Source organism: Corvus kubaryi, unplaced genomic scaffold (genome assembly GCF_017639235.1).
Source record: "Corvus kubaryi isolate FWS band 111438036 unplaced genomic scaffold, C.kubaryi_AGA036_p1.0 37354, whole genome shotgun sequence".
In the NCBI taxonomy this organism is placed as follows: domain Eukaryota; kingdom Metazoa; phylum Chordata; class Aves; order Passeriformes; family Corvidae; genus Corvus; species Corvus kubaryi.
In genome coordinates this window covers 664,292-687,059 of record NW_024581116.1, presented here as the reverse complement: position 1 = coordinate 687,059, position 22,768 = coordinate 664,292, and the positions used below count along the sequence as shown (strand labels likewise).

Below are 22,768 nucleotides of genomic sequence, written 5' to 3'. Positions count from 1 at the left end.
GGCTGCGGTTGGCAGGAGACTGAGCTGAAGGGCTGCGGTAGCACAGTCCTGCTGCAACAAACAGCCCCTCTAACCCCGAGCTGGATTTTGGGGAGCCTCTGCCACTGATCCTTGTGGGAATTTGTTTAGGACAACTGTAGCTATCCAGCCAGGCTGGGATAACTGCACAGGCGTGGAGACAGAGCTGTGGTGCCCCAGGGTGGGAGCAGTGAGAGGTCATTCCATGCTCTGCATTCAGCCCACCTGATCCCAAGCACATCTCCCACATCCATGCCAAGCCACAGACACACCCAGAATCAGTTGTCTCATTTACAGCATCACTGTGCCATCAGTCACTTTGTCTCCTTTGGACATACGACTTCAAAGCAGGTCAGGGGCAATTATTGGAATGTTTATCAAGTTTGCTAAACTTGTCCAGCAGAAAAAGATTCACAAACATCTTTAAATCATTATTTCTCATGACTAATCATGGAAGAAGAGGATGGGCTGGGTTGGAAGGGACATTAAAGCTCATCCAGTGCCACCCCCTGCCATGGGCAGGGGCACCTCCCACTATCCCAGATTGCTCCAAGCCCCATCCAACCTGGACACTTCCAGGGATCCAGGGGCAGCCACAGCTTCTCTGGGCAACCTGGGCCAGGGCCTCTCCACCCTCACAGGGAACAATTCTTTCCCAATATCCCATCCATCCCTGCCCTCTGGCACTGGGAAGCCATTCCCTGTGTCCTGTCCCTCCATGCCTTGTCCCAAGTCCCTCTCCAGCTCTCCTTTAGGCCCTGGAAGGGGCTCTGAGATCTCCCTGGATCCTTCTCTTCTCCAGGGTCTCCAAGTTATCCAGGATACCCCAGATGAATTACTCCCAGACTGACACCCAGGTCTCCAGCAAACTACACAATGGTGTGAAGAGGGACCATGTGAGTGGCCAAAAATCCTTCTACATCTAAAAAACACACCCAGATCTTTAATGCAGTAAAATCATCTCGGGTTTATTGACCTCTAGAAAACAAAGCAAATTAAAATCTCTTTATCTACCCCAGGGATAAACCCCACCCCACTGGGTGAGTCTGTGTCACCACTCTAACATTTAAACCCTTACATTTCCCTTAGCATGTCAGGAACATTCCACAGAGTTACCCCAGTGACTCCCACCCTGCTGTGCAAGTGGATGTTGGAGTCAGGGACTGTCTGGAGCCTTGGGATATCCTGGTGTAAATTCAGAGACTGACGGTGCACGAGGCACAGACACAGTGACAACAACATTCCTTACCACACTTTCCATCCCAGAAAAGTCAAAAAAAGCTGGATGACCATTAGACAAACGAGGTTCCATGTCACCCCTTTGGATACCAGGAGGACACCCTGCCCTCTCTCCATCCCCCTGTCTGTAGATGCTGTCCCTAATTCCAGACACATTCCAGCATTCCACTCCAGCTCCATCCCCTCGACTCCAGCACGTGTCTGCTTCTGCATAATTCATTAGATGACTCTCAATAATTTTCAGTCAAGGTTCAAGCAGGAATGTGTCACACCAGGATTAGATTATTTATGAGCATAATGTTGGATTTAAGCCAATGACACACCAATAAATTTTATCTCCAAGCCTGACATACCTCATGCTGTTTTCCCTGGCTCACAAACAAATAACTACGGCTGTCTCAGAATTACTTGCATTCAACTTAAATCAAGATTTTTTTTTTTTTTTGTGATTAGTTCTTATCTTGCTTGAAAAACTGATCATGTTGTTTCTTTCTTCCAGAGGCTGAAGTGTGGTTTTGCCTTCATTTTTCAAGTGTGTCCTGCACAGAGAGAAAAGTCAGGTATTCCAGAATAAAAATCTGGAATAAGGTGCTGTTTGAGCCTCTTAACAGATGGAGTTTTCACTCTTTTCTAAAGACAAAAGATTTGTGTAACCCAGGAAAAGCAGAGCCTGTACCAGCCAGCATTAATTGCCATCAAAAATAATCTAATAAGGGCATTACCCGAGATAAAAGTCTAGATAATGTACCATTAATATACAAATACACATTATATATAAATATTTATTAATATAAATATTGTTACATAAAGATGTACATGAGGGATTCTCTGAGCAATTCTAGGAGCAATTCTTTCCATCCAACCTCATGCAAACTCGAACAACTGCACTTAAATCTCCACTATTTGTGTTCACGTGTGACAAAAGGTGTCCGAGCTCCCATGACAGTCACTGGACATCCAGTTCCAATGGAATGAGATGACCTTTAAGGTCCCTTCCAACCCAAACCTTTCTGGAATTCTGTGATTCTATTCCAGTTGAGCCCTCCAAGTTTCAGGAGTATTTCTGAGCCAGTGTTTTAAAAGTTGGTGAAGATTTCTTGTACCTTTGATCTGAAGCAAAGTTACCTACTGATGTATTTTTTCAATAACTTCATCAGGTGAGAAAAACTCCTGAAAATCAGGAAAATCCCTCTAAATCTCCCAAACTAAATAACCCAGTAGTAAGTAATCTGCATTTTATAATATAGGGCCCTCTTTGCCCAGTCTCACACCCCCAGATCTGAAATTTCCAGGCTGTGCCGGCAGCCTTGTGAAGATAAATCCATTAGGATCTGCTGACAACACTTTGTGGATGTCACAGTATATCTAAAATTATCAAAACAGCACCATTTTCCCCCTCCAAAAACCCTCTTACATATCTTTTTTGTGGCTGAACAGAATAAATCATCAGCACTCCATGCGTTTTATTCCATGTCACCACTCTCTGTGCTTTATTAGCAGGAATCCAAGGATAAATCCGATGGTAAATGTGCCCATCCCAGCACATAAACAAACACACACACAAATATATCTCCTGCAAAGCAGCATCAATCTGATCAGGGCGGCCCCCAGTCATTAATAGGATAATTTACTTCTATTTCCAGCTTAAACCAACTCAGAATGATGCCAAGCATATGTTCCTCCTGCTCACTGATATATTCCTATTTATCACTGGCAAGGAATTAGTTCTCTGCAAGGCTTTTGCAATTGCTCAAGGTGCTTGTGTTGCCTATTAATAAATTAATAAAATAAAATAATAAAAAGGCATAAATTAATAAAATGTTACTAAATTTTAAAAATTAATATATGGATAATAAATAGAAAAATAATGCTCTTCTTGAAGACAATTCCTGCTGTTGGAGATCACCGAGTCCTATCCCAGAAGTCATGAAAATTAACTGTGTCTCTTCTAACTCCTTTCTGTGGCAATACCCCCAAAACATAATTAAAAGGTTGTTTTAAGGTGAATGATGCTGATTAAAAAGCTGCAGTCTGACTTTTAAAAAACCCCAGATCTTCCCTAGTGTGCAATAGCCACTCTAAGCAGAAATCCACACAAAGCTGAATTCTTCATTACCTCAAGAAACCTAAATTAACATAAAAAACTCCCTGATGGAGAAGCACAGAGATTGTGTTTGAAGGCCACATTACTTTTGTTTTCCGAAGGAAAAAGAGATGTGGCTCCTTTGAAAGCAAAGGATGTTCAGAAGGGTTGTGCTCATCAAGGACAGCTTTCACTTTGTGTTAGGAATATTTTATTGTCCCTTATTAGTGTTTATAAATGTCAGGAAATGTCCTTGGTGAGGACCAAGCAGAAATGTAGCATTTTGTTTTTATCAGGCTCTCCCTGCCCAGTGCTCTGCCCATTTACATTCCTGCAAAGCTAATGCACAATTCCATCAAATCAGAGCAGCAGCACTTAAAGCACAATGCCCAGGATATTCCACAGGATGAGAGAAATTGAGTATTGAGATTTTTATTTGAAAAGGTCCCAGAGTTATGGTTATTTCTGTGTTTATCACCTTATTTTTTATCAGGCTTAGGGGAAAATGTTCAGTTCGGGGCTTTTCTGCTTAGGCTTTAAAACCTAAACAGAGAACATTCCCTGGTAGTGGCTTCAAAAAAACCCTGGAGGTTCGACCACCAAACCAGAGCATCTCACTTCAGGCAAGGTCGTGAAGAAGATGACCAGAGGAGAAGGATTTCGGGATGGTGGTGAAGGAAAAGCTGGACATGCCCCAGCCACAAGCACTTGGAGCCCAGAAATCCCCCGTGCCCTGGGCTGATCCCCCGGTACGGGCAGCGGGGGAAAGAGGGATTCTGCCCCTCAGCTCCCCTTAGGTGAGACCCCACCTGCAGAGCTGCCTCCAGATCTGGGGTCCAACAGCAGAAGGACGTGGAGCTGCTGGAAAGAGTCCAGAGGAGGCCATGGAGATGCTCCAAGGGCTGGAGCCCCTCTGCTCTGGAGCCAGGCTGGGAGAGCTGGGGGTGTTCATCTGGAGAAGAGAAGGATCCAGAGAGAGCTCAGAGCCCCTTCCAGGCCCTAAAGGGCCTCCAGGAGAGCTGGAGAGGGACTTGGGACAAGGCATAGAGGGACAGGACACAGGGAATGGCTTCCCAGTGCCAGAGGGCAGGGATGGATGGGATATGGGGAAGGAATTGTTGGCTGTGAGGGTGGGGAGGCCTTGGCACAGGGTGCCCAGAGAAGCTGTGGCTGCCCCTGGATCCCTGGAAGTGTCCAAGGCCAGGCTGGACAGGGCTTGGAGCAACCTGGGATAGTGGGAGGTGTCCCTGCCCATGGCAGGGGGTGGCACTGGTTGAGCTTTCAGGTCCCTTCCCACCCATTCCATGATTCCATGTGTAGGCAGTGGCAGCAATAAGGATGAACCAGGACCACACAGCAGGGGTTGGGAACTGGGCTGAGTTTCAGTTCTCCGGAAGAAGCAACAAAAAGACAAAATCAGTGTCTGGAAGACAGGAGAAAGGAAAATGGGGACTATGGGTAGATTTCTTTGATAAACACACTGCAAAGGTAAGAATGGGAACACAATTTAGTTTAGGGACAGAGCAGCCTCCCTTTAGGCCACTCCCTTTTGTTATGCCCTGACTTCCCAGGCTTTTCCTCTCATTCCAGAACTGCAGAAATGGGACAGCATTAATGCCTCAGGACTCTAAAAACCCAGCCGATTAGTACCCTTTCTTCTCTTCTCCAAGTGCTGAAAGAGAATTACCACGAGAGACATGAACCCCTTCTGGAATGCATTCCCTCTGTCTCTCAGTTCTTCCACAACGTGATCCTAGTACCATGTGACGATATTGCTGTGGATGTTTCTCCTCCATTTGGGTCAGAGCAAACACGCCTGTTTCAACATCATCAAGTCTTTCATTTTCTTCAGAGAGAGATAAAACATCTTCTGATGTGTACCATTGTTTTAAGTTCTCTTCTTTTTCTTTGAGAAAAATTACTTGTTCTATTTTTACTGTCTACAAAAAAAAGAAAAACCTGTTTCTCTTGGGAGCCAAACTTTGTTCCCTGTGATTTTCTTTTTCTGGTGAAAAATAGTCATTGAAAACTCAGCTGAACCAAAGGATTTCCTAACACTGGTTCTCCTCTGACACAGCCACCAGCAGCTGTTCCCGGGGGGAGGAAAAGAAACTCTGCATGGATTTATCTGTTCTTAAACACACCATCCCACTTCCAAGGGAAATTATCTTCCTTTAGCTGAGAAGTCACCCTGATCAGGCCTTTATCCACAGAAACAGAATGGTTTGGGTTGGAGGAGCATTAAAGCTCATCCCATTCCACCCCATGCCACGAGCAGGGGCACCTTCCACTATCCCAGGTTGTTCCAAGCCCTGTCCAGCCTTTATGGGAAGGAGTCGAAGCCACCAAGAGCAGAGTGTGTTGGAGGAGCTCAGTTTTCCAAGGGCCCCAGACCCACGTGCTGCCAAAGCAGCTGAAGAGGCCTCAGGAACAAGCTAAGAAACCTCGCTGGACAATCCTGATGTATTCTGGTTTAATTTTTAAACAACCTTCGGAAACAGTGGGTACATTCCCAGTCACAACAGGACACGATAACTCAGGCAAAACACAGTAATAACACAGCTCCATGGAATTACTGGAATGTGCTGCTGTCTAATAAGCGCAGAGCAGAAGGTGACCAGGCCTGGATCCGTCTGCCAGCTCTGAAAGGTCCATAATTAGATCTTATCAGTTCCTTAACATCCTATTTCTGTCTGCACTTTGTTTACATCAAGAAACCAATTATCCCACTACAAGCCAGTCTGTGTCAGGCAAATACAGCTCAGTGCACTCCTGTATTTTAAAAGTGTTATAATTACAAATCTGAACTATTTCCAGATTTCACTGGAGGTAAATAAGAGCTCTTCTATGCACACATCATGTGCATGATGCTTCCTCTTGGAGAAATCAGGTGACATAGAAATCTCAGGGAATATAGAGGTTCTCTGGGATAAACTGGGGTCTTGCACCAGCAGCAGCTGGTAAGGAAAAGGAGCATTTAAAATTCAACCCTGATCAGAAACATTTCTGAGCATAATTTGCCTGCCCATGGCAGGGGGTTTGGAACAAGGTGATCTTTAAGGTCCCTTCCAGCCCAAACGATTCTATGATATTATGATAATGCAGCAGGGCATTTAAATGTGTTTAAAATATGCAAAGAGTTACAGTGGTACTGAGGAAAGTATTAATTTCTTGAAGTTGTGAATGTTCTGTAGCTTTCAGGCATTTGGGGATTTTTTACCCCTGGTGAAAAAAGTTGAATTTAGACCCTAAACTGCCTCTTTTCAAAATATTATCAACCCCCCTTATATATGTTCAGATTTTGAGTTTTGGTTAAGTTTGGGGTCAAAATCAGTCTCTCACAACTAAATACTTTTGACAGAATATATCCATGACCATAAAACTTCCAAGAAAACTTCCTGGACAGGCTTTTATTGAACGGCTTCTACTTTACCATTCATAACACAAACAAACATGGAACATCAAGAGTTTCATTTGTTCCACAGAAACACAGAACCCCAGAATGGTTTGGGTTGGAAGGGACCTTGAATACCACCCAGTTCCAACCCCTGCCACTATCCCAGGTAGCTCCAAGCCCCAGAACACCTCCAGGGATGGGGAGTCCATAACCTTTCTGGGCAGCAGCCATGGAATTTGGGAATAGACTTCCAAGGATTTTTGACACAGCATTTCATGTCTCCAGTGAGGCTGTGAGCCGTGCCTGTGCACCTCGTGTTGCCTTAGTGCTTTAATCTCAGCTGGGAGCTGGATTATGAGGTCACAGGATGGGGAGCATTAGAAGATTTCCATTAAAGAATCACCCTCACCCTTGAAATGTGTTTTTTTTCCTCATTGTAGAAACAAGGACACATTTCTTCATCCTAATGAGCAATAGATGCAGCTCCAGCAGCTGAGTGATGCTGTACAGACAACAGGAGAGTCTCAAGATCATTTAAATCATCCTTTGAAATCCATGAGGTTCTGCTGTAGATGGGAAAGCTGCAGGAACAATGCCCCAAGTACATTCACCCTGTCCCTTGATCCAAACAAGCAGCCACACCATCAAATAAATAATCCACCATTAGGAAGAGTGTCTTGAGGAGGTTTTGCAGGAGAGGGAGCTGTGGAATGAAATCCAGCTGTGTTTTGCAGCAGGTGGAAGGCTCAGTGTTTACAACCCTGCATGACATTTTGTTCTGCTGTTTTATTGGTGCATCTAAAACAATCCAAGGAGGAGGAAAATTCACTGCAACTTGGCTGTCTCTACACAAGCAACTTCTGGGTTTTGCAGATCTTTTTAAGCAATCACAGGATGGGTCAGGTTGGAAGGGAGCGCAGTGGGGTCATCTGGTCCAGCTTCCTGCTCCAGCAGGGGCATCCCAGAGCACAGGGCACAGGATTGTGTCCAGATGAGCCTGGAATAACCTCAGTGAGGGAGATGGGAATAAACCCAGTGAGGGAGACTCCACTGGGCAGTAAGAGGGATCTCTTCTAAGTAACTACTGCTCTTCCAGAGTCGTCCCTGTGAATCCAATTAAAGGATTAAAGGATCTTTCTGGAAGAGGGGTGTGAAAATCCTGTCTTGGTGAGGTGGAGTCAGAAATTCGACTGGCTCAGGCTCTCCCCTGACCTTACAGAGACCCAAAATACAAAGAACTTGCTGTTAACAGGAAGACACATGGATAGACTGAGTAATAATCCCAGGAGAGGAATTCCTAACTGATAGTTTTCTTGTTCAAGTGCTTCTTTTAGAATCAGAGAGTCCCAGAACGGTTTAGTTTGGAAGGGACCTTAAAGCTCATCCGGTTCCATGGGCAGGGAAACCTCCCACTATCCTACGTTGCTCCAAGCCCCATCCAACCTGGCCTTTTACTCCCATTCACACGGGTTGGAGGGAGGAAAAGTGATCTGCACCTCCCTTTTCCCATCCTACCCATCAGATTGGGATGCCAACACCAACAAATGCCAGGGATTATCATCAGAGTTGTGTTTGTGCACTATTCCAGTGCAGGTCTAATAGCAAAAATCAGGATGTGTAGGCTTTCTGTTCCTTCACAGCACAGATGGCACCAGCCTGAGCTTTCACCACATAAGCCCAACACTTGCAATCACAGCCTTGTGGAAAATCTAGGGCAATTTAAAAAGAATGGAAGTTCCCAGGCTTGATAGGAATGTTACAGAGTTCCTCAGGAATGCTTCTAAGTGCTCTGCTTAACAAGCTTTTGCAATTTTCCAATTAAATCCTCTTGCCTTCTACGAAGTTTTACAAATCGTGTACAACGAGCAGTGACAGAACCAACACCCATCACAAACACCAGAAATCTGATCTGATCATGACACAGGAAATACAAAAAAACCAAAAGAAGCTTCTTTTGTTCAAAAAATATTTAAACAGCACGGACTGCATCAGTATCAGACTGCACCAGAACCCTCTGACCCTGCCTGCTGTAAGAAATTCAGAGAAGAATCTACATCCATCTCAACCTTAGAGCTCAAAAGGTTAAAATCATTTTCCACTTGCTCCAAAAGAAAATTATAAAACAATCACTCATTCCACCAGTCCAAGAATTTGTTTATGTTCCCAAAATCCACAGAGAAGGAGATACTGACAGAAAAGCAACACTGGATTGGAAGAACTCTGAAGAGAAGTTGAATAAATCATGTTGGAAACTGAAGGGTGGCACCCACAAACCATTTCTTCTCTTCTGCCATCAAACTATACCAACATTAATTCCACAGGAAAGCTGACACTCGCCAAGATTTTTTGCAATCATCAATTGAAAAGATCATTTTTGGAGTATTAAATTAATGTGTATCAAGGAGTGATTTAATATTTACTTCAGCATCACAGATAGAGAAACATTTAATAGAACATTATACATTTCCTAAGGCACTTTGGACAATCTTGTTCATGTTAGTAGAGAAATACACCCTTTGTAAACAACTCAGTTCTATCAAAACAGCACTAGGAAATTTTTCATTCTCTGTAGCAATAAATTTTAATAATAATTGTCATAGAAATCCACTTTTTTTCTTCTGAAGTAAATCCCAAAGGCTTGCCTTAAGAACTAACATCAGCACATCCTGAAATAAGAGCTCTGACAATGCCCAGTTTTGGGTAAAGTCCAGATCTTGGCTGGAAAAGGGTGATTTTGATCTATTTTAGGATGTTTATTACTTCCATAAATTAATTTCTCTGGAGAAACAACTTTTCAAGTCTTCAAAAAGGGCTCAAAGAGTGACATTTTCATAGAAAAGAGACAGATACAGTGAAATTAAACTTCTCTTTTCCAGCTGGCCACTTTTCCAGCTCTGATGGCTCCCGACAGGAATTCCACAGGACTATTGACAAGGTCGAGTACAAACCAGCAGGTTTGGTTCGGGGCATGTAAATGATAACAACTCTCCAAGTCCAATAGATCCCAAACAGTTGGAGTTCCTGGCATGCCTTAAAGTGTGGAGAATAATGGACCATCTTCAGAATTTTGTTTCAACTAATGAATGATCTTAGAGGAATTATCATACATAAAAAGCTATTATTTTGGAACTTTTAGGGAACAAAATACAGGATTTACATTTTCTGTTTGTGTAACTAAGAAAAAAAACATTTTTAGTGTATTTCTTTATATGGAAATTACATATAAAGGGCATCTCCCAAAACGCCCAGTGGCTTTAGCTGGTGGCAGTGATTGAAAAATGGCAGGAGCAGCCCAGATTCTGAAACTGGAAGGAAGGAGTCAGGCTGAAATTAAGAAATTTGGAATGCAGGAACACCACAGAGCTTTGAGCTTTTATTTTCAAACTGATGCCTTACCAAACAGAGCCATCTGTGTTCCCTCTGGGAAAGGTTCAACCATTCTGTTTCCATTGACATGATGTTTATCTAGAAGGAGAAAAAAAAAAAAAAAAACAAGTTAAAATGTGATGGAGTATTTGCTTTGCATAAAATCAATTGTTTATTTCTCCCAGATCCATTGAAACCTGAACAATTCCCACAGGCAGGGACACCTTCCACTAGCCCAGGTTGCTCCAAGCCCTGTCCAACCTGGCCTTAGACACTTCCAGGGATCCAGGGGCAGCCACAGCTTCTCTGGGCACCCTGGGCCAGGGCTTCCCCACCCTCACAGGCAAGAATTTCTTCCTAATATCCCACCTAACCCTGCCCTCTTGTAGTCCCAAATCTTTTCACTGCCATCCCTACATCCATTTTTTGCTATTAAGACACATTTTAAACAGTGGTGGCAAGAAACAAAACTGCCTGAATTCAAAATACAACTTTCTGTTCACAAAATATTTTCCGGGGAGAAAATGCAGATGTTTTCTCAGTGCATGCATTATTTGAATTCCTTTAGTCCTGGTGCTGGTGAGGAACAAACCAGGTCAGATAGGGAATGTGGGCTCACTTGTGAATTCTCTGAAGACAGTATTTCTCATTAGCAGGGAGGCACATTCCTAATCCCAGCTGGCAACCAACATTTACCAACAGTCAGTGAGAAGGGAAAATCAGGGTTATCTGCAAGTGGAGCAAGAGGTGCCACGAGTCAATCGGTGGCATTTAGGAAAATTGAATGTCCTGTGCCTCCAGAGAGGGGCTTTGGGAAGGAAATTGTTGGGAAGCTCCAGAGTGGGAGTAACATGACCAAGGTTTCAACCTCGTTAGCTGTAGCTGGTATTCCCAACATGATCTACAACCACAGGAGAGGAGTGAACAGGCAGAAAAATTATGGAACATCTTGTAAGATCAAATAAACTAACCCTGCCCTCGCCCTGATAGCTGCCTTCATTTACAGAGTGAGTGACATCCATGATGTATGAAGCAGTTATCATTTCAAATGGCCAGGCTTTCAATATATTAAAATTAAAATTAAACTTTCAGAGGTGAGATGGGCTTGAATGAAAGTAATATTTTCAGAGTTCTTAAGTTGTCTCCAAATGTCTTCACACTTTCGTTTTGAAGATCTCAGCCAGATAAAATGATTCATTTTCTTGTCATTCATACTTTGGCTCACTATTTTTTCCAGTATTTCCTGCACAGATGCACTAAATAGTAAAAAATAAACCACCCCCACCCTCCCACCCCCTCCACCCCCAAATTTAAAAGGACCTTAACAAAATACACATTCAACCTTAGGAAGAAAGTAACAACACCCAAATAACAACGTGTAAGTAACAACAACTCTCCCCAAGGAGAATCAAAGAATGTCCCAGTTTTGGGCTTTTTACTGAACAGTTTTCCATGTGAAAATATTTTAATTCTCACCTACAAATTGGATTGACTAACTCCAGAAAATCAGGAATACCTTGGCCCCATGGAATTAGAAATAAATAGGACTATCCCTGTAACTTGCCAACAGAAAGAATAAATTACTTTCCCAAGCTCATTGTCATTCCAGAGACAAGGGCTTGCAGTAAGTAGGATAAAACCTGGTCTTGCAGAGCCATGGAGACATTTCCAGTGAGCACTGGGCTGGCTGTGAGTTCATTTCCTGGGGCTGAAAACAGCACATTCCACCCAAATACTGTTAATCTACGGGGTCAATCCATCAATGGATGCGGAAAAGCTGAATTAGAAGGACATGGATCATCAAGTCCCAGACTGGTTTGCTTGGAAGGGACCTTAAAGTTCATCCAGTGCCACCCGCTGCCATGGGCAGGGACACCTTGAACTATCCAGGCCTGGAACACTTCCAGGGATGTCTCTGTATCATTTTTTTTAATCTCCTTGGTCCTCAGAGCTCCAAAGCTAAGCCATTTGTTAAGGAATAGATTCTCATTTTTGTTTTATTGACATTCAAGCTGACAGAATTTTCACGAACATAAATTCATGAACGACAACCTCTCAAAACTTCCAAATGCTGCTCCATCATCAACTGCCAAAACTCTCTAAATTTTCCAAACTAAGCCTGAGAGATTCCTGTGACACACTTTGCTTCCTGCTGAACAGAACCAGTAGGAGCTGAAAGCAACACAGATCCTGGAGGACTTGACATTCAACTTCAGCTTCAGGCAAAGTCTGCTTCAGACAGGTGCAGTGCCTGCCTTGTGCCCCTTAGATTCTCTGAATTTTAACAAGAAATAATCCTTCACAGATCCAAAATGCATGGAAAGATAATCAAAAGTTGCTAAACAGGTCCTCAATGTTTTTTAGGCAGTTTTTACTCAGTTTTTACACCTATCACTTGATAGTTTCTAACGTGGTCCTACAACAGCCCTTGGCTAAAGAGTCATTGATTTCAGGTACAGTTCTGTCCACACAAGGATTATCCCACAACCATGGAATGGTTTGGGAAGGAACCTTAAATACCATCTAACCATCTAAAAAATCCCACCCCCTGCCACAGGCAGGGACACCTCCCACTATCCCAGGATGCTCCGAACCCCATCCAGCCTGGCCTTGGACACTGCCAGGGATCCAGGGGCAGCCACAGCTTCTCTGGGCACCCTGGGCCAGGGCCTCACCACCCTCACAGCCAACAATTCCTTCCCAATATCCCATCTATCCCTGCCCTCTGGCACTGGGAAGCCATTCCCTGTGTCCTGTCCCTCCATGCCTTATCCCAAGTCCCTCTCCAGCTCTCCTGAAGCCCCTTTAGGCACTGGAAGGGGCTCTGAGCTCTCCCTGGAGCCTTCTCTTCTCCAGGTGAACACCCCCAGCTCTCCCAGCCTGGCTCCAGAGCAGAGGGGCTCCAGCCCTTGGGACATCTCTGTGGCCTCCTCTGGACTCTCTCCAGCAGCTCCACATCCTTCTGCTGTTGGATCCCAGTGCTGGAGGCAGCTCTGCAGGTGGGGTCTCATGACTCCGAGTAGAACCATCTCTCTCCCTGCTGCCCTCACCATGAGTCTGTATCTGCACCAGTAAACCACTCAAACTGGCAAGTCTTATCTACGAACTATCTGAGAGTTAATTAGACCAGATGAAATCATGTTTGAGCCTATCCCAGCAATTTATCAGCGTGGACAATCGAGTTCCAATGCCTGGACCTGTTCTCTGGCACAGTTTAATTTGTTAGGATACATTTCATTTATACTCACAATAACGTGGGTTGATGGTATCACACCCATAATAGATAAATTTAACAATGAAATATGTTCAAATGAGAAAGTTCTGTAAAAAATATTTCCTTTCAAACCAGCCTGACTTAGGTTCCGAACAGATTTACAAGCCCAGAAGAAATTTTAAAAACTCAGGGTTAAGATTCCCTCAGTCATTTAATGAACATCACTTCTCTTTTTGTGGACCCAAATGAAGATGCTTAAAAAAGGTTTGGCTTTTCAGAGAATGCTGATGTAGCAGTGAATGAAAATCAGGAATTCTCTGGTCTCAAAATATTCAATCTCAAGCCATCACAGCAAAGATTTGAGAACATTTAAATTCTATTAATAAGAGATTCATATGTTCTTCATATTTGTCTTTTGATTTTTTTAAGCCATTAGAGAATATTTAGATTACATATCCAAACTTGTTTTATCAGAGCAGCCAGAAAGTTATTATTTTTAAATGAAAACTGAGATTCTTGCATAATCAAATTAATCCAGGAGTAGGGGTCATATTTATACGCAAGGACTGTTAATTTTCCATGGTAAGTACAGCCAGGAATTGAATTGAAAATAGCTGATTAACCAATTACCAGGAGCCTACTCCATCTCCTAAAGCACAGCCACGATGGGGACGGGGGAGAGGAGGAAAAGGGATAAGCAGGGATGGGAACATCCCAAAGCAAATCAGCCGCTGCTTGAAGGACCCCTTTCCCCTTTCTTTTTGGCCTTTTCTTCCATTTTTCCTACATTTCCCATCACACCACCATGGTGGAGGATTTTGGCTACTGAGGGGTTGGGAATCTGGGAGAAAAAACAGATTGGGGAATATAAGAATTTTTTACAACAGTTATAAAAGGAGCTCTCAGGTTATTATTTCCAAAAGCCGAATATAAGGCATAATATAAGTCCTAAGAATTACAAGATGGCCACCAAAGAAAGCCCATGGTGGGATTTGAGGGATTTTCCTGTGCAGGACATGATGATCCTTGTGGGTCCTTGCCAGGATATTCTGTGACTCCGTGGTTTTATGAAACTTTCAGTCAGCTGTGCAGGGCACGTACAGATAACATTTAGTGTAGTTTCCATATTCATTTTAAATAAAAGTTTGGAGGCAATGAAGGGGCATAAAACTTAGTGCCAGGCTGTGTGACAAAGATTCCTTTCATCTAAATAATGAGGGGTGGAGAAAAATGCTCAGCATTGAATAAACAAGTTATTTAAATGCCTCCTAAATTGTAGATGTGAGAGGAGGAAGTCATCCCCAGTCACAACTCCACCTCTCTGCAGCAAAATAATGAAAAATAGGATGGTAGTTGCCATTGGAAAACTCAGAACACGGGGACAGACTGGTGGCATTTCACTGTAACCCACAGCCGGGATTTCAAAAGTCACAGAAGGACCAAGTTTAACTTCAGTGTCGGGTTTGTACCCTCCAGAAAGATCACAGCACAATGAATCAGGGAATCCCAGAGTGGTTTGGGATGGAAGGGACCTTAAAGTCCATCCCATCCCACCCCCTGCCATGGGCAGGGACACCTTCCACTAGCCCAGGTGGCTCCAAGCCCCATCCAGCCTGGCCTTGGACACTTCCAGGGATCCAGGGACAGCCACAGCTTCTCTGGGCACCCTGGGCCAGGGCCTCTCCACCCTCACAGCCAACAATTCCTTCCCAATATCCCATCCATCCCTGCCCTCTGGCAGTGGGAAGCCATTCCCTGTGTCCTGTCCCTCCATCCCTTGTCCCAAGTCCTCTCCAGCTCTCCTGGAGCCCCTTTAGGCCCTGGAAGGGGCTCTGAGGTCTCCCTGGATCCTTCTCTCCTCCAGGTGTCCTCATGGACCCAGTGTGGGAAGGGACCTTAAAGCTCATCCAGTTCCAACCCCAACACGTTCCACTATCCCAGGGTGCTCCAAGCCCCGTCCAACCTGGCCTTGGAGACTTCCAGGGATGGGAATGGTACAATGAGAAGACCTCAATATAGAGAACATAACTGAAGACCAGTGGGTTTCTTACCTTGCCAACAAGAAATTCTCTCATTTTTATTTTCAGTGAAAGACTGCAACATGCAGAGGGAAAAAAATGGCAGAAGTTTGGCAGTGCAGTGTCACCATTTAAATTGTAGTGAGGATAAAAGTCCAAAAGTGTCACCAAGGAGGACAAACCCTATAGTAAAGATTACTAAAAGTAGCAAACGTAAGGAATTCACTGCCCTTGAGTTTAAGTTCAACACAGGAAAACTCAGTTCCATGGAACCAAAATCAGCCTTACTGACTAGTATTTACGAAACAAATACTTCCTTTTTAATGTAACCATTTAACCTTTAATTTAACCAGCACATGTCAGCAGAGGCTGAACCAGACACTGTTCACTTTTCCAAACAGCCGTGTCCAGTGATATCCAGGAGCTGGATTCCATGATCCTGGTGGGATCCAGCTCAGGATATTGGGATTCTCTGATCCTTTACAGAGCCTACACTGAAGTCTAAAGGCAGCACTGAATTTATTAACAGTGAATTAACTCTACTAAAACACACCCTTCCATTAGGCTGCATTAACACATTAACACACTGCTATTAACACATTACAGGAACAAATGTGTTCTTGCCATTTCCAAATAGAAATCTTACTCGACAGCCTCAAAACAAAACTCTGTTTCAGTGTATTTCCATATTAACTGATGAGAACTTCATTATATTTCATTCACCTGCTTTAGAAAACAGGGATCTGACCTTGGTTTGTGCTTGTGCCTGAGTAAATGAACTGATTCTAGAAACTTCTGGGCTCCAGAATTTCTGTTCACTTTTCACTGGCCAGTACTTCTGTAAAACAAGTCATTCAATTATAGGCCTAAATACCTTCAAGCCTGATTTTTTAAACCTAAGGATGTTTATTTATTTTTTCACTGTTTCATAACCCTAGAGATATTTTCCTCAAGAAAGAGTTTAGTTCTCTGAAAAGGTACCTGATGGGTGTGCCAAGAGGAGTTACACGTTTCATGTACCAAAATTATGCCATAAATGACGATTTGGTAAATTGTACAAGGATAGGATTGAACCAAATCCTCACTTATTCATTCACCTTATTTATATCCATCCCCTCTCCCAACTTCTCCTGGACACCAGAAAATGCTTTTGAGGTGGTTTCACAATGATCTGAAAAGGACAGAGGGAAAGTTTGGCTGTTGAAGAGGAAGATTGTAGGAAGTGCTGCTGAAGGAATAGAAATTACCTGCTAAATGCCCCTTTTCCAATCTAAACTAAGACCCCCCCATTTCTCCTTGTTCCTGAAAGTGGAATTAGGATTTCAAATTTTGGGATTTTAAAAACTACTCAATGGAAAAAATCAGGAAAGCAGAGCTTCACTGGGGCTTAGAGGACTAAAGAGAGGCACACAAGGGAGAGGGCTGCTCTCCTTGAGCAGGATGAGATTTTTAATTTATGGCAGAACTCCATCCATAAATCCTTCCTAGCTGGTGATGAAAGATACACTCTTCTTTCTTTTCAGGTCTAGTTCAATCAGCAGAACTGTCAGTTCTAAAAGCTCCTGTGCAATAAGAAAACCTCCTGTCATTGTAGATGAACCCTCAAGTGCTACAGTTCAAATCCCTTTGTGTCCCAAAGGACATTCTCAGCACAGGGACATCAATCCCCAATCCTGGTCATTTATGTCTCTGCCTCTGACGAGTCATTTGGATCCTCAGCATTGGCAAAGAGATGGTGAACAGGATCTGCTGAGTTTCTTTCACCTCTCACTCCTCCAGTTCCATCCTCCATCAGGAGAGATCAGCTGTCAGCTCAGGATCAATTAAAAGGAGAGGTGGTTACGTCACAGTAATTCAACAATTTGAATTTTGAATTATTTGAAGGATTTAGCCCACAACTATTTATAGTGTTGTGGTGATGTCCTCACATGATGGATCCCAGCTATTATTAAAAAAACCCTGGTATCACACAATGGAATCCAATAATCACAAATGTTGTTGAAAAATATGTAAGTTTATTTATCAAAACAGCTCAGGAAGGGAAGAGTGGCAGCAGAAACTAACTTGGAAATGTATTCTGGGGATGATGTCTCCCAAAGTGACACACTGGGCTCGCTGCATCCAGGCCATCAAACAGATTGGGACACAGGAACTGACCACTGGCACAGAGTGTGATGTGTCCCAGCACAGAGTGCCAGCTCAGCCTCCAAAACACACGAGCTCCTCAAAAAACAGAGGTGCAGCTTAATGAACAAAGGCCAGAGATCAAGCACTGGGTTTGTTCTGCAGTTCCTACTGGGAAACGGATCAGGAGTGACACGAAAAGAAGGTTTTGGAATGAAAATTAATAAATTTCTTAGAAGACGGTGGTGGAGGTGCAGAGGAGGAGAAACACTGATTGTGAAACTCCCAATCCCCTGGGGCAGAGGTGCATACTGGGAGTGGGGAGTGGATTCATGGAAGCGGGGACAGAGAACTTGGGCTGTGGGAGTAAAATGTGAGGATTAAGGATATATTTGGGGTATGAATAGAGGAAAGTATCCTAGAAAGTACAGTAACAGACTTACTGCTGTCCAGGAGACAAGGTCACAAGCCATGGAGCAGCTGAGGGAGCTGGGAAAGGGGCTCAGCCTGGAGAAAAGGAGGCTCAGGGGGGACCTTGTGGCTCTGCACAACTCCCTGACAGGAGGGGGCAGCCGGGGGGGTCGGGGTCTGCTCCCAGGGAACAGGGACAGGAGGAGAGGGAATGGCCTCAGGCTGTGCCAAGGGAGAGTCAGGTTGGATATTCTGAAAAATTCCTTCATGGAAAGGGTGGTCAAGCATTGGAACAGCTGCCCAGGGCAGTGGTGGATTCCCATCCCTGGAGGGATTGAAAAGCTGTGTGGATGTGGCACTTGGGGACATGGGTCAGTGGTGGCCTTGGCAGTGCTGGGGGATGGCTGGACTCAGTGATCTCCGAGGGCTTTTCCGACCCAAGTAATTCTGGGATTGTGAGATTATGTGACTTTCCCACACACAAAGCATATGAGGCCCAGATAAAGGTGACCCATCACAGCCTGACTGTGCCCATATGTTCTGCTTGATCTGTTCTCTGACTCTGTAGGTGTTGAATTTTGGAGGTTTGGGGTACAAAATCTAAGGCAAAATTAAATATTTTAAAACTTGGATCCTGGCACTTGGCTTTCATCATCCACACTGGATATCTACATCTGAGTATTCAGCCTTGGATCCTCCTGTACTCTGGAAAGAACCAGACACTTGTGTGGTGATTCATCTGACATATTGTCTTCTTCAGGATAAAACCAGTCATATTTAAAAATGGCACTTTCTGAGCATTGATTATAAGGAAAGTAGCAACAAACTTGGATGAATTCCACCTCTAACCCTGCAGTAATATCACAGAGATTTAGGATCTATTCAGGGGAAGGATTAGATGTACCCGAGTGTACACAAGTATTTATTAAAATACTGCCTTGACACCAATGGCGATTATGGGTTATGAACCAGAACAAATGTTAACAGTAAAATACATGATCAAAACAGCAAAGGGAACAATGGCAGGGGAAAATAATGACACCAAGCTAAAGGAATCTATGATTGTGTAAGGATCCTGTCTAGAAGAGCTGCCAGATCAGAAAGATAACATAGACAGATATATGAAATACACAAAGTAACCAACTCTTGTGGTATTTTGGGACTGTCACAGCATTTCACTTCCCAAAAACCTAATTCATGGAGTTCTGTCATGATGTAACGAGCAGTTCTCATTTTTAAAACTTACTCTTTTTAACCTCCCAGAGAAGCTGTGGCTGCCCCATCCCTGGATGTGTGCAAGGCCAGTTTGGATGGGGTAACATAAAATAAAATAATAAAAATAGACACCTTCCACTATCCCAGGTTGCTCCAAGCCCTGTCCAGCCTGGCCTTGGACACTTCCAGAGATGGGAAGACTACAACTTCCTGAAATATAAAATAGAAAGGAAAATAGAAGAGCCTGAAAGCTGGAGCAGAGCCTGGCATTGAGTTTTCCACGTAATACGGACAATCCAGGCCATCTCTGCCATTCCTGCTTTTCATGAAGCCTCTTGTTAGCATAGGAATTGAATGAAGATGATAAAATACAACTGGATTCACTTCATAATTGCAGACAACACCTCTCAAAACCCCACTTGAAACCCTTATCTTAACCAGCTTGGGTAAGAATGGCATCAGACAGGCTGGAAAACCAAGAGATCCAAACAAAGGACGGCGTTAAACAGAGCGTGAGGGAGCAGGGAGGAGATGTCCAGTGGGGTGTGGCGAGCAGGGTTGTTAAGCCTGGGTTTATTTAGCAGCTTTATTAATGATCCCAACGAAGGGGTGAAAAGCACATGAATAAAACATGCCCTGGATGCTCATCTGGGACATGGTGTGTGCACCGTGAAAAATGGGAAGCAGCACAAAGCTCTGGGCAGGAATTCCACGATGGAGCACGGAGGGAGGCAGAGCAGCTCCAGTAACACTCTGATCTCCTGCTATGGAATACGACCTTGCACCCCCTAATTCTTGAGGAAAATACTGTCTAAAAGGGCAGGAACCATCTGAGGGAAGGCCTGAAGATTCATGGGAGAAATAAACTTTTATAAACTCTGGAAAGCCGCGGGCTGGGGTCTGATCTCTGCTGGTCGGTGCATTCCTGGCACTGCTCAGTTCAACATCTCCTCACTTGGGAATCGGCACCAGAAGTGCTGAATTCTAGGGAAGCTTCTGCAAGGCAAAACACTGCAGACTTAAAAAATCCCCCCAACTGCTTTTAATCACATTGTTTATTTACAATTTCATTTCACAAGTTAATATTTACATAAATAACCTCCTAAGTGTGACTTTGGATTTAGGCTGCTCCCTTTTTGAGGGCTCCACCTGAGAGCAGTTAAGCCTCGTGCCACGTAACACTGACGAGTTGTTATTGATTTTTATGTCCATGGCTTCTCAAAATGAGACTCGATAATTTTTGCTGGACATTCACACACATGTTCAAAGTGGGAAAAACCCTTTGAAACTCGTGGCTGGCCATGAATTTGTCAACAAAGAGCAGAGCTGTGTTGTTTCAAGTCTTTAATTACATACGTGGCGGTTGGAACTGGATGATCTTCAAAGTCCTTTCCAGCCCAAAACATTCTAGGATTCTACAGTTCTATCATATCAAAACTGTACAACATCCCAGAAAGGTATTTGTGGGCAGATTATACCAATAAGGCAATGCCAGGTTCAATACACAATATCACCGGTAAAACATCTCTCGATTCATAAGACCCTTATTCCAAAGGGTTTGTCCAACTCCCTCTCCAGCTACTTGGAAAAATGTGTTTACTGGGCGAATAAAACCCAACAGAGGGAATTCAAGAGTCACTCTCTATTAATGAGTTAACATCACTCAGTCACCTACAATTTAATTTTTCTGAAGCCCTGAGATTTTAATTTGGGTAATACTTCTATTAATTACAATGTCTAATAACAATGTCAAATTCAGACATCTGTTAAAAACATGTAATGTTAATTTATTGGAAAATCTCCAGCAGTGCTCAATTAAAATGTTCCCCAGTTAAGTCAATGCATATGATTTGTCATGAAAAGCAAAATGGGATACTGTTAATAAAAATAACAGCAAATTCAAAACAGTAAGTTTTGAGTTGCAGATTGACCAAATTCAAGACACAGAACTTTTTATTAGGTGGCAGAAAGAAGAATTTTGGGAATCGGGATAATCTCACATTGGCTTGGGAGCCTTGCTCTAAATTAGCACCTACGGGAAATATTTCATGGAATCATGGAATGGATTGGGTTAAAAGGGACATTAAAGCTCATCCAGCCCCATCCCCTGCCATGGGCAGGGACACCTCCCACTATCCCAGGGTGCTCCAAGCCCTGTCCAACCTGGACACTTCCAGGGATCCAGGGGCAACCACAGCTTCTCTGGGCAACCTGGGCCAGGGCCTCACCACCCTCACAGGGAACAATTCCTTCCCCATATCCCATCTATCCCTTCCCTCTGGCAGTGGGAAGCCATTGCCTGTGTCCTGTCCCTCCAGACCCTTGTCAAAATTCCCTCTCCACCTTTCTTTTAGGCTCCCTCCAAGTACTGGAAGGGGCTGCAATTATGTCACCCCAAACCTTCTCTTTTCCAGGCTGAACAATCCCAATTCCCTCAACCAGTTTTACACTGCACATTGCAAGAAATATTTATTAACCTTTACTTATCGGATTTTTTCCTGCTGTAATTTCAGTTTCCCATCACAAGACATTTTTCTTGTTCCTTTAAATATTTAGATTCACTGAGGCCTGTATTTGCCAGGGTGGGTTTTGCTATTTTAAAATAATTCCTGAACTTCACAGCAGAATTAAACTGAGATGTGAAACACCCAGCGCTTTCCATCAGAACGCTGTCATCCCCTTATCACTCCCATGCCTCCCCACACATCCCCACCGCTCCATCCATCTGGATTTAAGAATCCATGAATCCACAGCAGCGACGCCCAGCCCGGTTTTAGCGACACATCCCAATTCCCACAGTCCCTGAAAGCCCAGCTGACGTTCCCTTTTGCCTCGTGGAGCCGTCGGGAGCAGCGTGTGGCTGGTGATAGAGTATCTCCCTCACACACATTCCCACTCCGCGGCAGATTATCCGCCCGGAGGTTGCACCAGGCTCCCGTCAGCTGTCACTCCATGGATGAGCGGGAACGCTCCAGTGCCTCGTCCCCCCTGGCCCTGCTGACAGTGATAAATGACCAGCCCCAATGCTCAGCTGAGCCTCCCAATCTGCTCCAGCCTTTTTCCTGGTGGTTTTCCCCCCTCGGCACAGCGAAGGGAATCCGGGAGAGCCAAGTTGGGCTTTGTTGAGAAAAAGGGAATTGTGATTTTACTGCTTGAAGCAGCTCAGAAGCTGATGGCAAAATAAAGGTGAGTGTTACCAACCACTGGTTTGGGTTTGTGTGGCCAGGTTTGGTCACACAACCCAAACCATTCCATAATTCCACGATTCCATGAAGATTCCAGAGCCTTTCCCCATGTCCAGCAGAGCCAATGTATGTACGGAGCCAGTGGTGCCTGGGCCAGGGGAGGAGTGGCCAAATGAACACAACATTTGTTAAAGACGTGATTTGTCATCACCAATGCAGCACCTAATTTCACTTTAATTTTCCAGGGAATCCAGTATTTCCAATGAATTTTACTCCTGTGAGGAAGAAAACAACCTCATGAAGCCCAGTAAGGGTTGACTAGGGTATGATATGGAGTGGTTGGGGAAGGGATTCTAATAAAAAACATTTCTGAAGTCAAATGGCAAGTAGTTACCCCAATCTAAAAATTTGCTACAGCTTCATCATGAACAGCTGACACAGCTTAAGGCTGACATTCTATTTCTCAGTGATGAGAAATGCAAAATAAAATGTATCATA

The 22,768-nt window shown here is 44.0% G+C and overlaps 1 protein-coding gene across 2 annotated transcripts in view; it reads right to left on the bottom strand.

The window, feature by feature from the left end:
• The window catches only part of MSRA (methionine sulfoxide reductase A), a 212,300-nt gene that overhangs the window by 139,529 nt on the left and 50,003 nt on the right, over positions 1 to 22,768 (bottom strand). For both annotated transcript variants that reach the window (XM_042032776.1, XM_042032775.1), the window contains exon 2: positions 10,134 to 10,202. In XM_042032776.1, coding sequence (XP_041888710.1) covers positions 10,134 to 10,176 — 43 coding nt within the window. In that variant the 5' untranslated portion in view covers positions 10,177 to 10,202. The remainder of the gene's footprint in view (positions 1 to 10,133; positions 10,203 to 22,768) is intronic.